Source organism: Tubulanus polymorphus, chromosome 4, assembly GCF_964204645.1.
Source record: "Tubulanus polymorphus chromosome 4, tnTubPoly1.2, whole genome shotgun sequence".
NCBI lineage: Eukaryota > Metazoa > Nemertea > Palaeonemertea > Tubulaniformes > Tubulanidae > Tubulanus > Tubulanus polymorphus.
In genome coordinates this window covers 5,159,867-5,176,993 of record NC_134028.1, presented here as the reverse complement: position 1 = coordinate 5,176,993, position 17,127 = coordinate 5,159,867, and the positions used below count along the sequence as shown (strand labels likewise).

At 38.7% G+C, this 17,127-nt stretch overlaps 1 protein-coding gene across 3 annotated transcripts in view; it reads left to right on the top strand.

The window, feature by feature from the left end:
* The window catches only part of LOC141904707 (uncharacterized), a 76,921-nt gene that overhangs the window by 10,821 nt on the left and 48,973 nt on the right, over positions 1–17,127 (top strand). For all 3 annotated transcript variants that reach the window (XM_074793342.1, XM_074793341.1, XM_074793340.1), the window contains exon 2: positions 12,075–12,126. In XM_074793342.1, the coding sequence (XP_074649443.1) occupies positions 12,075–12,126 (52 nt within the window). The remainder of the gene's footprint in view (positions 1–12,074; positions 12,127–17,127) is intronic.

Below are 17,127 nucleotides of genomic sequence, written 5' to 3'. Positions count from 1 at the left end.
CTCGGAAAAACTGATTCCTGAATCGATGACCTGATGATGAAAAACAAATCTGATACAAAAACGAGGGCGAGTCTCCACTCAAATGCCTCAGAAACCGAATCATGTCTATGCAAAAGCATAATCTCTAAAAAAATGTCCTACTATTCTTATCATTTGAATATTCAACCTTACTATCAGACTTTGCGTTTTGAAATGTTGTTGACGCAAGGTCTTTTTCACTATTGTATCGAAGTTTGACTGACAAAATTGGAAACTGCATCGATGACCTGAATTTGATACGAAAGCCTTTTATACGGAGGGAAGAAATGTGTTTTCGAATCCCTCAGAAGCCAAATCATGTGTATGCATAATTGCGATTTTATTAAAGAATTTTTAAAAACCCATTCAATCGAACCCAGATGGTTGGAAGGATATATAGCAAAATATCTCGTGGCGTTATTTTTATTTCTACAAATGCCTATGGTTAATATTCAGTATGGGGTCTATTTATGATTTATGATCGCGGCTAAGTTGTTTACTAAACAGACAATTTGGCTATTATCGATAATTCATTATGAACCGAGCGAACACAAAACGTCGGAGGTGGACGAACATGTATTGCGCATTCTATAACGTAAATTCCTCAAAACTACAGCCATTTAAGAACCGATGCCAGACGTTCCACTTTATTGTTTACTTGTCAAAATCGTCCGGACCCGAATTCCACGTTGTCGCCGGCGCGTTGCGTTTTGTCAGCGCGGCTCGGGCCAATTCCCGGGCCATTCAACAACGCACGCACATAAATCTGACCTATAATTCAACTCAGAAGAGGTCAGCCTATTTAAAAATCAAATTATTCGCGTCAAGGAATTCACAGCCGCGTCGCGAATTCCGGCTTATGCTCGCAAAACTTCTTACGAAATAATCGATCCCGGCAGAAATAGATCACGTAATAAGTTTAATCAACGGTGTGATCTGATTGCGGCCTGCGAATGAATTTCATCGCCTGAAAAATATAGAGATATTGATTATTAGCTGGTTGATGAAACAAAGCGTGTTGTATCCCACCCGTAGCTGCAGCTATACGCTATCGATTCGGAGTTGTTTTACATATTAAGCAAGTGATCGAGTTTCTTCGCGAGTAATTTCAGAAAAATTTTTTACCGTTTGGTTTCGAGTATACAATCACTCGATGTGTACATCCTCGCTCGCTCAGCTGGGACAGTATTGACTGCTACAGTACAAAACTCTGTCGCGGTAGATCGTTTGTACGGCATTGTCACCAAACATATGGAATTGACCTATGGACTTAGGAATCAAATATTTTCTTTGTAAAATTGGTTTACTCTGAATGAAACACGATTGATGATTGAGGCCAACTGCGATCACACAGAGATGATTTGGCCTGGATCAGACCCGAGTCAAATTTGGCCCATGCCTAATTAGAGAGCGCATTCACACACAAACCACTGACTTGATACTAAACAATACTTAAACAAAGCGAAGTGAGTTACTTCCGGAACCAGTAGTAATTCACACGCTGTAATTTGACCCGTATTAAAATTTGGCTCGGGCTTGATCTGATGTTTTTGATCGGGCCCAATCTGGCACGGGCTATATTCCGATGCGCCGTAGCTCCGAACTCAATCCTAGAACAGGATCTCATGATACCTGCAGGTTTCATCGAATCCTTGCGGCACTTCGTACCATTTTCTTCTGTCATTTACATCAACTCTTGATGATTAGTTATTTATAAATTCAATTCATTAAATAAACATTGACGGTGATTTGATTTCATTGAAATTCATCGCCACTGGTGGATACCGGTCGCCACCGATGGCCACCGGTGGCCACTGTGGTGTATGCGATACAAATCACTCTGCGTCTAACAAAAAAGAGAATCATCCGATTTTCGCCGCTGTGTTTCTGGGTACGAGTAAATATATCATTTTTGCTTCATTATCTGTCTATGTGGGAAAATGTACATCTGAAAGCATTAAGCATGAAGTATCAATTATCACAAACAAGCCAATCTCTTATTGAAAAAAAAAGTATGAGCAACGCCGTATAGAAAATAGACACATTCGATAGAAGTAGTATTTAACGCTGCATAGATAGTGAAAATTGGGGCAGATTCGATAAAATCAAAATAAGCCTTATTGTTGCCATTTCTCGCAAAATACAATAGAAAAACCAGATAGTGAACAAACATTGTATCCTGCAGGGTCTTACGATAAGTTGATGAATGTTTTTGAATTGAGAACGGTCAGTAGAGACCTGAAAGTAACGAGAGCTTTACATTTTTTACTCGTGGATCAATGATTTCGAGTGATACATCATAAAAGCCTGGGGCCAGTTGCTCAAAAGTTGGATAAAGATAACCGGTGGATTAATACCATAATAGCTATGAACTTTTGATTGTCATTATGTCAACTATCCACTGGTTAACTCTAACCGCCTTACGAGCAACTGGTCCCAGTTTTATACATGGAAAAATGTCAATGAAAATGTTTCGAGCGGAATTTTGAAAATGTTTGAGATGATCAGGTGAGGCTGTGACCCTGTCTCGTAAATCATGATAATTGTGGAATTCAATAACGAGTCCCGTTCGTTCGGTACTTTTAACAAAGCTTCAATTACGGCACCATAAAGAATAAATACGTACATATATATACACGTGTTGATGATATTACAATTAGTGGCGCGAGCGGCTATTATCGTTGTCATTATTATTAAATTGGAAAAAAATCTGTGTCATTATCAACAAAAAAAAAGAGAAATTGGGAATACCGTCTAATGACGTTCGGTAATGGTAGAGGAGTGAGAGAGCTTGTACCAAAAACATAATTTATTCTTTCAATGGCACATTTTGTTGGCTGATTATTATAATTATACGAATGATGCCTATCAAATTAATCATGTCAGCATCGTTGACATTGTCGCTGTGATTAATGGGCGAAATTTAGGTTTGATAGTCGTAAACTTCATATGACGGCGGCTATGCTGCTGAACGAGCTTGAATACGCCTTGCCGCGCTAGGGGCCCCTATCATCATAGGTGATGCTCGGTCTAAATCCGGGGAAAGATGTTGCAACTGGTGAAAAATAAGTAATATAGTAGAAGTTTGTTTTTTAAAGATGAGAAAAAAGGATGAAATCAATGTTGTTTTGTTTGTTTGAATTGCTCTATGAATCAGTAGTTCAGTGGTCCAAAAGCTGAAATACGTATGACCTAGTGTTTCGATTGAGTCCACCAAATTGAGTAATCGCTTTGGTAAAAAGGTTTGCAGATTTCGAGCGTTTTGTCGGGACAATCTTAACCCAAGGTTTACTGACTCATTGTCTGCAGTACTGATGATAAGTAATGAAATGTGTGCCACTGAAGTAGCAGATAATACTGAGATTTGGTGAAGACTTTCTTATGAAGCAAGAACAACAACTCTAAAAGCAGGAATTGATAGATTCAAGTGCATCAAGCTCGTCTGTATGTAATGGTTGGTGAATCAGCTTGGCTTCCACTTGTTCTGTAAGGACCTCAGTTCAAACGGAGGCCAGTGTAGTTTGTTCCCTTCAATGTTATATCACTTTTATCGAAAGTTCATTCATGTATAGACCACTATTTCAACTCTTTAGATAGATTCAGGTCAGATTATCTTATTGAATGAATGAAGGACTGAATAACACTTTCAAACTTTAGAATTCTGAAAGACAGTAGAAACTTCAGACGTCCGTTTCGGAGAACTACTCTACATTTCATTAAAATTTTGTCAGTATTGTGTCAGTATGAGTCCATGGTATGAGTAATCAAAACTTTTCAGTCCATTCTGTGAGTCGAGGTCCCATAAAATCTTTGTTATTACTGACAAAAAGGTCATTATATCTATTCTTATAGGTAGCATGAAATAGGCCTATTTGAAATTTGGGTAATTTCGATCAAAATCTCGGATCATTGTTGGTACTTTTCGGCTCGGATAACCAGTTCTTGAGAGCTCTCAGGCTATTAAAAATCATTTTAACAGCAAAATCTATATTTGTTACTCGATACTGTATCCGATGGAGTTGTAGACAAACTGTAATATCGGGCGTACTCTGAAAAGGACTCGCGTACAACCGTCGTAACAGCAGTCACTTTAGACTATTACACAATGGTGGTTAAGTGACAGACTAATATCCTGTCAGTGAGGTGCACTGATACCGCTGCATTCAGGTACTTCCACTGTCGCGTCTAGGATTAGAAACCATTGTTAAGTCGCGTAGATTTTTTTTTTTATTGTTAAGTGGATATTTTTACGGGATACAGGGAGTAATGATCGATCGATGTTAAATGCTAAATCTTTAGCTGCATACAGCGGTGACTGCAGCTAACTCATACAGTTGGAAAATATTAATTGCCTTTGTCCCGCTGAAGTTACGAGTCACAATAACTGAAGTTCCATTGTACTTTGACGACTTTGCATTGGTCGGATCGGAACTTTCAGTCACGTAGTTACGCCACCTATTTTTTGTGATATGAACCGATGACATATAATGAGATGCTCAAATTTAGTGTCTCTAATTTAGTAGATGAAATCGCCGCACACGCAATTTTCAAACCCGGTTCTAAATATGCAAATTATTGTTATAAGCAATCAATGGATGGTGATTCCTTTTTTGATAACCGGAGCTTGCTAAGCTCTGAGCTTACTCTTATATTTCGAGTTATATTTCAAAATATCTGTTATTGCCAGGATGAGCTTAAGTTAAATGCAGTTGAAAAAATGCAGTTTTCAGTCTGGGAACTGATTTGGTGTCATCGGTTGGCACTTCTTACAATAGGCTTTTATCTCTGTTTAATGTGTTTCAAGGTGACACTACACTTTCGATTATTGTCTCAACAAAGAGACATCTTGAATATAATGTGTGTGACAGTTCTTCTCTAGAAGTACCCACTATCTGTAAGCGTACACAAAGTAGTATTATTCGGCATTTTTTCGAAAACGTGAATTAGCATAAAAAATATGTCTACTCCGTCACCCATGAAATATGAATTGAATGGAGCGATTCATAGAATATTCAATTTCCGACTGTTTTTACTGATCTATCTGACATTCTGCCGTGTGCCGAATTTGACTCGAGTGATTGACACGAAAATTTGATCCGCACTGAATCGAATCGGTTGACATTTGACGGCCGGATCATAAAAACGTCTCAAGTGACAAATGAAGAAGAATAATTGAAAAGTTTTGCTGACAGAAATAACTCTGTCAGCGCCGAGTATTGATCCATAATTGCGATTTAGAACGTATGACATTTTTGAACCAGAGAATCTGATCCACGATGAAATTTTTCTCTAAATTGACTGCAACTAAAATCTGTTTCATTTTTGGTAAATCATATTTTTTCAATATCTTACTAATGAAACTTTTAAATGAATGGATTATCCTTGAATATATCATAGTAGATATTATGGCGTATTTGTTTCTAGAATGAAGTGAAGATCAATTGAAATGTTGAATTTGTTAATACCCACTATGTACAAATTGATAAAAAGCTAAATCTTTTTTTTTATTTTCTAGTAATAGATTCTTTCTTTTAAACTTCTAAATTTACGTATAGAGTGGGTTTCAACCATATTTGGTAATCTATTCGTCTGATTATGTACTGTTAAGTTTATCTTATAATTTGGACATCTTTTGCATGGCTGACTTCTTGACCAGGCTGTCAATGATTAGAACAGACTCTCAATATGATAACAGTATGTTTGAGCTGAGCGTGCCCCAAAGCAAATAGAAGTGTGTTTAATCAATTACTCTAATGACTTCTACACCCGGAAGTGATCCTCGGTAGATTCTATCAATAATTGATAATTAATCAACTTATTTTTTACAAATATCCGATCTCCATCTGACGGCGGAAAGAGAAACAGCAAGATAGTAATTGCTGATACAACATATTTGGCAGCTGTGTTCGGTGAAAAGGTTCTGATCTTGACCGACAAAATTTATTGTTGCCTATTTTCTATTCTATTGCTTTGTACCGTATGAACTAATACAGAGCTAGATGAGTGTTTTACTAATTGAGTAGTATTTTCGAGACAATGTCCGCGTGAGAGCTGATTATATGGCAAACCACTTATTTCTACAGTTTTTTATTGTAACACAAACCCTCACCACTCGTAATCCAATAACTGCGGAAAATTTGAAATATTAGTCACCTATATTCATCAAACCATTCCTCGGGATCCTGAATTTTCACGATTGTGAAGTGATAGTCGCCTGACATTCGCAATAGAATTTATTTAGGTCAAGGTTAGGATGATAGGTCAGGTATAATTACTGTCTGCTTATGATTTAGTCTAATCCTAAGAAACCCCAATCTTGGAAAACCCTCTAATCAAATCTTCACTGACCCTAAACCATTCTACCGTAATTAAGATTTGGGCAAGCATTCGCACAGTGAAAAAGTCTGTGCTAAACTGGTCCATTCAATTTTAGAATATCGACTGACTGAAAAGACCGATCAGAATCTAAATTTTGAAATAAAAGAATTTCTCTGTGTGAATAGAAACTAATTGCAATGTTGCGTCTTGCAACAGCTAATAAAAAAAAACCACGTATGAGCGGACAACATTTATTTGGTTCAATCTAAATTGGTCTTTTGGTACGGGCCAAATTGGAACAGACCTACGAGCAATCATCTCAGCGTTTAGTTGATTGCTCGTAGAGATGATTGTTCGTTGAACAGACTAACACGAGATAGTGTGAATGTGGCCTAGGTTGCGCCATTGACCATTCCGTCACATCCACTAGTTATACATTCAAAAGATTTTATCACGGGTCTCTTGATGCGGATATTTATGATGGAAAGAATCTGCCAGGTCAAGGATATTTGACACCACCCTTGTTTCGCCTTAAGATATTAGCATCTAGGATACTAGAATGATGAAATTCAGTGGAATATATAGCAGCAATACCACTATTATATAGAGCAATAATAATACACGACAGGCCCGAATACATGTAGAATCAGACAGCAGATGTTTTACATTAATACAGTATGTATTTGTGCCTTACTATACTTATGATATATAATCATAATATTTTAAAAACTACAGTGTCTACAGTTACTGGTATCCATTGTAATAATGGCGAACATCTTCCAGTTACGTAATGTTTTACGTTGTCGGGTAATCTGACCCGCGCTCGCTCGCCCACTCCCGGAACTGCTGTCTGCTTGTTTCGATTAATCCCTACGGATCATGTGATACACCGACAAGGAGGTCTGTCTGCTGCTTAGACGGGGAGTAGTAATGACTTCTAATAATCATATTTGGTAAAAAAATTCGTCCGACTTGGCCCAGGACTCAGTTGATAGGTCTAAGTTTCAATGGTTAGGCGATTGCCATTGCGAAGTTTTAGTTGTAGGTGGGACTCGGAACGTTTTTTTCCACCCGATCATGTGTCCCTAGAGCATCAGGTATAAATAGATATCCGCTTATACCGGGTAGATTTAAATCGCAAATAATCGTTCGGTTAGAAATGTCCACAGTTTGTCAATTAAACTGAACAAATAAAATGGAACAGAACAGGAACTGTAATGTGTGACTTAATCCACGGACACCGGACTAGCTGGATATTGAATCTACTGTTTACCTAGGGCAGTTTGCCAACACTATGGTGTCGTTTCTAATCAAGTTCATGATTAAAGTTTGATTTTTATTACCGAGAAGAATTTCCCTTAAGAATTTTGGTGATAATGTCGCAAATGATATACGTCTTTATTTCCCTATTAATTCCCGAACTTGGTTGAGAATTAGATTATTTAGAATCCATTTGGTCAGTGAACCAAATGTTAATGGTATGTTAGTGCTTGTTTAATAGTTGAGACTATTTCCAGCTTTGATGACTATCATTGAGAGAAACCTTACATTTCGGGTGGAACAAGCCCTGCAGATGGGTGGAAGGATTCCACCTGAAATGTAAGAAAAACGCAATAACAGTTAATGTTGTGGGTTTCTCTCCACGTATGTTAGTACATTTGACTGTGAACAGGTGGCAGCATTATCTGTTCATCCAGCTGAGCCAAAAATGTTCATGACTTTTCATGATCTAATTAGCATAAAACTGTTTTTGTAGAAATCCTATTCATTGCATATTCTATTCAAGTTACTGTTACAGTTGAAATTATCATAAAATTCAAATGAATAATATTAAATCGCATAATTTTGGACGTTACCGGTTTTGAAGTACGGTGCTTTAATGGAAGCGAAGAAGTTGAATAAATCATGTATTCTTAAAATGAATTCGTTTTCGAGTCCATGAATAAATAGACGAGAAAAATCAGTACAGCAAAGGCAGACGTTATAAACGCTAAGAAATCATAATCCACAATGAACCAATTTTCAGGCGAATTTTTGTATCTACCTGAGATGTTTTAAACGCGACGAAAATGAAATCTGACAAGAGAGGAGAAATTAGAGATATTAGAGATATGGGTAAAAGCAGTCGTCGGCCCTATTTAATCCGGATCATTCGGGACCGAGAAACGCGGATTAGAAATCGTATTCGGCAATGCTTGTTCGAATACACTTTCGCCGAACCAGACTCGACGAATTGTAGCGTAATAATAGTTGGATTATAGATTTATCACTGGAAGCTCATTGAAATATTGAGACATTGTTTGAGGGGATTGGTTAAATTTTTTAAACAGCTCGTTGTGTCGTACATATAAAACAGCTGTGTCCACTCTCAGTCAGTACGTGGGAGGTATCACGCCACTATCTCACACTCGTCGTCGTCATCGCAAAAATTAAATCATCTTGTTTTCAAAACTCGCAGCGATTTCATTGTATCATTCGTAATCGAATTATTTCGAATGCTTTCTTTACTGCGAGGTCTCGCTGTAAGAAATGATATATATGTGCGTAGTGAATATGAAAAGAAAAGGCATTTCATGCAATGATGAATGAATTTATTCATCGGATGTTTTGCTCAAACAGCTGTTAGTACGTCTAAACACCTGCCATATATATATATATATATATTCATATTTTACATAACATGAAATTTTTCGTTGCGTCATTTTCTGTCGCGTCAGATAAACCGCTTCCAACTGTATGAGTTAGCGATGAAGTTTCTGAAAATGACTGCCATTTCAGGTAAACTCGTTGTTGTATAGCTTCTAGCGATGAATATCACTAAATTGATTTGTTCTAAGGAAATAGACAAATTTGTGTGGAAATGATTGTAATTAAGTTGACCAGTAAATCGAAATCAGAGGATGAATACTGTAACTTATCTGAACTTTTCATCGTTATCTTCAAAAGCGATATTCATTAGTTTTTCGTGAATATGAAAAATCTGTTAACTGCGTCTGCATTCCTCTTCTCGACATTTTACGAGGCCGATTGATGTCAGGCAATTAGCGCGTAGTTCCGTTTCGCTCGGAAAAAGTTACCAGCCATCATCGAGTCGGAATAATTTGTATCCGTTGTAAACCGGTTTGCCGAGAGATCGCGTGATGTTTTACCTGCCGGGTGGTTTTAAAGGACGCGGATAAATACGGGAGCCGCGGATAATTAATGATTTGTCCGAGCAGTCGTGTTTACCGTGCACTAATCTATGCGACGAAGGTTCAGAATCATATTTATGTCGTCGCCGTCTCTCGCGACGAACGAAACACTCTTAGAATCGAAGCAATGATTAATCCGGCAATTAATGAATCGGTTTGAATTAATATCCGCTCTATAAATGCAGGTATCTTACCTGTAATACGTCTTACCTGTCTTTACCCGTAGGTCTTTACCTGAATCCTTGTATCCGCTCTTACTTGAATCAGCTCTTACCTGTAATAGGTCTTACCTGTCTTAATGCCTGTATCAGGTCTTTACCTGTATCCCTGTATCCGCTCTTACTTGAATCAGGTCTTACCTGTAAAATGTCTTACCTGTCTTAATGCCTGTATCAGGTCTTTACCTGTATCCTTGTATCCGCTCTTACCTGAATCAGGTCTTACCTGTAATATGTCTTACCTGTCTTAATGCCTGTATCGGGTCTTTACCTGTATCCCTGTATCCGCTCTTACCTGAATCAGCTCTTACCTGTAATATGTCTTACCTGTCTTAATGCCTGTATCAGGTCTTTACCTGAATCAGGTCTTACCTGTCTTTACCTGTATCAGCTCCTGTACCTGTCTTGACCTTCCACTCTTACCTGTCTATGCTTGTATCAGCCCTTACCTTAGCTTGATGTCTCTTGTCAAATTATAACTGGTTACAGTTGCTATAGTCACCTCCCTGTCTTAGGTCCCAGCTCCTGTACTAGTCTTAGTTCCGGAGTTCTGATTAAACCGGCATTTGGGGATCTCGAGTAGAATTAGACCTAACATGATCATAGGATGCGGAAATCACAGCAGTTCTTGGAAATAGACCCTTAATTTCTTAAGCAGACACCCCCTTTCTTTTGAACCTTTATCCCGCCTGAATCTAACCCAAAACTATAGAAATGGAGGTCAGAATCGAATCTGACTTTTTCATCATCATTGTATCAATGGTAGCAAAAATTATTTATGAATTTTTGATAGTAGATGTAAGTAAGATAACGATGATAATAGGAAACATGTGGTTTGTGATTGATGCTGCTGCTGACGCCAACGTTGACGTCGTGTTTGCAGCGTCACGTCACGATTTGTATTCGATATTTGTCTAACTGAAAAATTAGCCTATAATTGGTTGTCATGGGACAGATTTGTTGGCAGTAAATGATGCAAGCAATGATCAACGCGGCGCGGAACCGCGACTGCCAGATCGAGTTTTACGTAATCGCTCGGAGATTTCGTGTCGAGCCGCTTTTTAGCGAACACGATCTTGTTATTACTAATTCACTCCCATGTAATAATACGCCGATTATACATTCGGTTCTTTTGACACTTTCCGTTTTTCCGTTCGGGGATTTATTTATAAAGTAGTAGTCCGTACTAGTTTTCGCTCTAATTTCTACAGATCGGTTCAAGTGCTGAGTAAGTATAGGCGTTGTAGTACGAGTACATTTCTAAATTTAAGAAAAAGAATTTACAAGCATATTGGTTTTACCTATGAATTTAGGTCGTAAAATGTTTAATGTTAAGCATGTGCTGATGTTTAAACTAATAAATTATGAATTTGTCCTGAGGTTACCTCAACGTTGGAATATTTTCGGAAGTATGCTAGACACATCACGTAGTCTAGTCGGGCTTTAGAAAAAAATTACGATAACATTTAACGCGCGTACAATAGTATGGTAGTAATTCATTTTTAAGATTTTGATAAGATGAATTTTGTACAGCCGCCCGTGGTGTTCAGCACATCCGCCGCGTCGAAGCCAAGTGGGTATTCACGTCAATTATAATTTATCGCTCGTTTTATGGAGCTAATTTAGATAGCCGTAAAGTTTTATTTATTTACGTAGTTTAAAACACCTGATAGTTGTGATAAAAATAGTTATATGTAAGTGTCTGTCCGAAGTTCGGAATATTGAAGTCCAAGATTTAGCTAGTGGTGGATCCCCAAATTAATCTCAGGAATTTTAGCCGAAAGCTGACATTCCCACAACGGTTTAGAACAATTTTTAAGCCTAGTAGATGCTGCCATCTGTACTAATCAGTAAGAACTAAGCGATATAATGCTCGGTTCATCTGATGGAAAAATTTTCGAAGTCGGGCTTGATTACTGGCAATCAGTATCTAAACATTTCTTAGAATTTCAATCGGAAAAAATAACCTGCTGAAACATCGGAAATCGATTTGTCGAAGGGATGTTTTTTTCGTCGTGTTTTACGCGATGTTTTCTAAGTGAAACAAGCGATTCTTAGATCGATTTTTGTTCGGTATCTCGATCGATTTCGGATCAATCCGTCTAGAATTAAAATCGCGCGGAGTTCTGATGAAACTTGATCCCGTTTTATGTAAATGAAGACGTCTGCCCTTCAGTTCGAAATTGAAACTTTAATTTTTGCGCTCATTTCAGCGAATGGTTAATTTCGCCGGAATGAGAAATTTTTTTTCAATTCCAATTACATTTCCCCGTTAACTATTCAACTCTGAAATTGCTGTTAAACCTTTTACTTTTTTGTGTCTTTTCAGAAATCATTGGAAGTCACAAAAAGCTGAACGTCAACTACCAGAATAATGATGGGTGAGTTTACTATCGATTTCTAACAAGGGATTGAAGAGAATCTTTAGCAATGTAACTTAAAACCAGGTTTAGGGTTGAGACTACTGTAAAACTGAGCTCAGCAGTTCAGTTTTCATTGACTCACAAGTCATATAAGTTTGGTCTTTAAGCTGCCCTTAGTTTGGATATGTGAAAAATCAAATCTAACATCCCAATGAACGTTCAGATTGTATGTGGAGGTGGTAAAACTTCAAAGTATTCCAGGAAGACCCCATACCCCGCTCTGTGGTTCTGTGATGCCGTCGTACTCGGCGAGTGGATACTGGATGTGACAGTGTATCCGTGTATAGTGTCTCTGTGAATCTCAGCGGTCTCTCTCGCTATATCTTTCCAACTCCGATCTGATATAGATATGTCATAAATTCCCCGTCGATTTTTTTCTGTCCAATTCTCACTCGCTCTCTCTTTTAGCCTTTGACTCGGCGATGATTTATAGCGATTTTGATATCTGAATATATCGCTGGTGGTCGCGTTTTAATGAATCGCCGAACGATATTTCTGGAGCCTGGAAAATGAGACGCCTGGGATTTCAGTGTCGCCAAATTGACACCAAATCACCACTGAATCTGATACTATTGAACTCTTCAGTATTGACCTGTTTCTTCTTAGTCGCTTGAACTAATCTAGCTGTAAAGGGACCTGTGGTCTTGGAAAAAGGCGTCGAATTTATTGTATTTTAATGCATTTTTCCTTCGAAAAAATTGTTAGAAATGTATACATGGAGGGTGCACCTAGAAAATTTGAAAAGGGGGCACATGGCCTCACCAAATGGGCATTCTGGGGTCTTCCCCGGAAATTTTTGAAAAAATTGATGCTTTTAGATGGCATTTGCTGCATTTGAAATGATAATTTAAAAAAAATGAATTCTGGTGGGCTTATTTTTCCTTAGATTTTCCCTATTTCTATTTTTTCAACAACACTCGATTGTAAGAAAAACATCCATCCCTGTGCAGATGTAATAACTTGACAGAGCGAAGCTGGAAAGGGCAAATACAGTACGTTCTGCTGAGTCACTGGTCAAAAGTGAACCCGCAGAATAGTTGTAGCAAGTTTCTCAACCTTGAAGTGCAGATTTACTACTTACTAGCTATGTAGCTGCTGCGTGATCCAATAGTTCATGTCATCATCGCTGAACTTGTAGTTTATATCTCACCACAAACCATTGAGAAAAATGTGACTCAATATCGAAAACATTAGGCCCTATTACTAATACGATCCCCGCGCGCGTGAATGAGATTAAACTCTACAACCGGTACAAGATAAGATACCGATACATACTGATGTCTGTTACCGATGATTCCGCAAGTCTACGGATATAGTTCCATACTTTGTGGACGATGGAAAACTTGTTGAGGAAATTAAGACCAAAGACCTGTCTAAAGCCTTGTAAAGCCGCGATCGCACGAGCGTTTGCCAAATTTGGCGTTTGCCACATTTGGCCCGGAACAACTGTTCACACGGTTCAGTGGGCGTGCCTGTTTGGCCCGGGCCAAATTTGGTCTGACCAAAGACGTCGGACGAGACCCGAGCTAAATTTTAGCATGGGTTCAATAATTGTGTGTGAATCGCAACTGGTTCCGGAAGTGACGCGGTTTAAGCATTGTTTTAATATCGACTGAGTGATTTGCGTGTGAATTAGGCACGGGCCAAATTTGATTCGGGCCTGATCCGTGCCAATTTGACCCGCACGAAATCGTCTCCGCATGATCGCGGCTTAAATCTGACGCATGAACTGATGACCTTCAAATTGACAGATCTCGCTGCTATAAACTACGCGTCCCGAAACCGGGACGAGTGACTCAAATTTTTTATGGCGCGCTCCGCGAGGATTAATCGAAGTTTTAGCCGAGTGACATCGATGTCTACCACAATTAGTTTACCAATGATCCGCGTCGTTTTAGATTTACGTCGCTCGCTGTTGGACAGACACGTCGACTCGTCCGACCCCCGTTACTGTCATCGTCAGTTATATAAATATTGATACACAGAATTGATCTCGTGTTTTATTACGGTTGCATCATTTTAGCGTTTGAAAAATAAATGGCTACTAATTCAGCTGATGTGCGCTCGTTGAATAAGGGGTACGTGGGAGTCGGTGTTGATCAAACAAAATGTTCGCGCGACTACTGCACGTAAATAGTTGAAAAATAAATGACGGGCAGACGCTCCGTTGAATCGACTGTTATTTTTACTTTCGTTCCGCGTTTTATGTTCGCTGACATTTGAAAGAGTATTTTTTTTTGGAAAATACCTAAAAGACTTCAGCGCAAGCGTCTGAGTTGATTTGCTATTTGATGATGAAAAATTAAAGAATGCGCTCCATTAACCGATGAAAAACACTAGAAACAGCTCCTGAATTCAATAAGCTGTAAAACGGCTGAAGATTTTTTCCGAGGATTTCGTTACACGATTATAATTGTTTTCCGATATCTATGTTTGTATATGTATATATGTTTATGTGATGGAGTAACCGACTGGTAAATCTGTCCCCGGATGCTCGTCCTCATCCCTCACTGCTGCTGCTCCTGCTGCTGCTGCTGCTGCTGAGTCAGTTTCAGCGATTGACCGACAAACAATTAAACATTACTTATAAATCACGTCCTGTCACCAGCGTGAAGTTCATCGGATTCATGAAAATTTCTCGGCGAGTTTCAACGTTGTAAAAGGTCCTCATACTTTTGGAAATGACTGTAGTGTGATCATGTTATGTCGTATATAGAACTGGGCTAGTTAAAAAGTAATTTATTTCCAATTGGCCAGAGATGGTATCGTCAGGTTTACATCTGGGGCTGACTGGCTGTAGTAAGAAAAATAATACCCAGCTTTTAATCATGAAAAATCTTTGGTGCAGCATTATCCAAATACAGGGTTGGAAATATTATTGAGCGCTGACCATTTGAACAATTGAAGCAGCCATTTAAGGCATACTCAAAGCATCCAATATTGACTGAGGATTTGAAAGTTCAACTTTTAATTGAGATGAAAATCTGTGGGATCTGTGACTGAAGTCAAATGATCATTGTATCTTACTGCACTATTGGTCTCTAAAAAGGTCATCAAGTTCTCGGTTTGAGAGAGATAGATTTCAACAGTTTGCTTCGTCGAGTTCATCTTTTATTCATTTTTACGACAGTATAATACGAGTGGATACCGTATGAATATCGTATCTAACGACGAGTTATCGAGACTCGAAATATAAAACTCGCGCCTGTCCTCTGTTGACCGATCGAATTGCCTGCGTCCCCCTCGACAACCCTGTTGCTAACTTGTAGCTCAGCGATGATCTCGACGATCCCGGATGCGGAATCGGTCCGGCGAGCGAGCGATCGGGGGATTGTGACTCACAGTTTATCGTCAGTTGGAATCTTTATTATTACTCGCGCTCTCTCTCTCTCATCAATCGCTGAGCGCGGCCGCTCTCTCTCTCACACTCTTTAGTTTCTCTTGTCTTTACATTCGCTACGATCGTGAAATCACTTTAATATAATACGAGTGAGATTTGTTACAACTCATCTCTCCGAAATACGGTCGCGTTTCGAGCGTGGTCATCGCTGTGTCAACAATTGAACTTTCTAAGGATTATGAACGTAGCATTGGTCACCAACATCATCATTTTTCTCGCGTTGTTCGTGATTTTTTCGCCGTCACGGCTATAGTGACTCCTTCAGCGACTGTTCGTCGTACTTTATTGAGTCATTGAGATGACTTCAACATCGTTTACGACTTCGCCGACGGAAAACTGGCGCGCGATGTGAACAAGTGGGACTTCATGTCACAGAACGTTATGGAAATATTTGATGCGTCTATGAAAGCGCGCGTCTGTTGAGGATATAAATCCGATGTAGTGCTCCAGCCTCTCTCGCATCATTCCCATCATTTGAGCCATGAATTTTAATTTTATTGACGGTAGCGCTCGGTGATACAACTGGTGTGTGTGTTTACGTGTGACTTGTCATAGGTTTATCCCATTTAGAAATTGATTCTCGTGAAGATGAGTTTCTATTTCTCCAGCCTTCTTCGTCTTAATCAGCGGCCGCTACTGAAAAACTAGCGAATCTAATTGCGACATTAATTTCGTTCCACATCGCGATGCTTGTGTTTGGAGTATATTTACTTTGTCGCGGATATTTCACCTTTACGTAAAGAGTAGCAATTAGTTCTATTTACTACCAGGTGAAAACCGAGTTTCTCTGATGACTGGTACCTGTGATTAGTCTAGAAACTGAAAAATGTCTTCTCTGTGATGTGGATATTACAATCTAGGATTACGTTGTTGATGAGAGGTTTTAACTGCAACCGTCTAGAAATTTTTTCGGAAGCTGAAAATGTCAGTAGGAGCGTCGCGAAAGAAAGTTCTATAGCAATCGTTAGGTTTTAGTTGTGATAAAGTTTGGACGGCGTCTTGGACTAGGATAAGGAGTACGGTAGTAGTAGGTTTATTAGTGCGTACTCGATGATCCTCGCTGATCCCCAGCGGTCAATAGAAATTTGATTGTATATTTATATGGTCAATGTAACTGATGAAGGTAATTACTGTAGCTGAAGCTGCGGATACAGTAGGACATCTTCACTGATACAGATATAGCTGAGATGTTAGATACAGCTGAGATGTTATATCACTAAATTGACGAATCTCAGTGCGAATTGTCCAATGGTCAGATCCAGCTGTGCGAAGCGTTCAGGAAGTGTTCACGAAGGAATAGATAGTAGACAGGTCTAGGTATTGCGTAACAGGTTTCAACTGATGTCGACATAATTTTTTGAAGAAAGTTTTCGAGTTAGGATGGCAAGTAATGAAAATTATTAGAAGGTTTTTGCACTGAATTTTTTATAGTCAGGAAATTTTGAAATCGTAATAGTACATTTTTTTTAGGTATTTTTATCATGAATTCTGGTCGCAATTGCTGTTAGAAATACTTCGACATTCGTGGTGTAGCGTAACGTTCGTTATATCAGAACAGT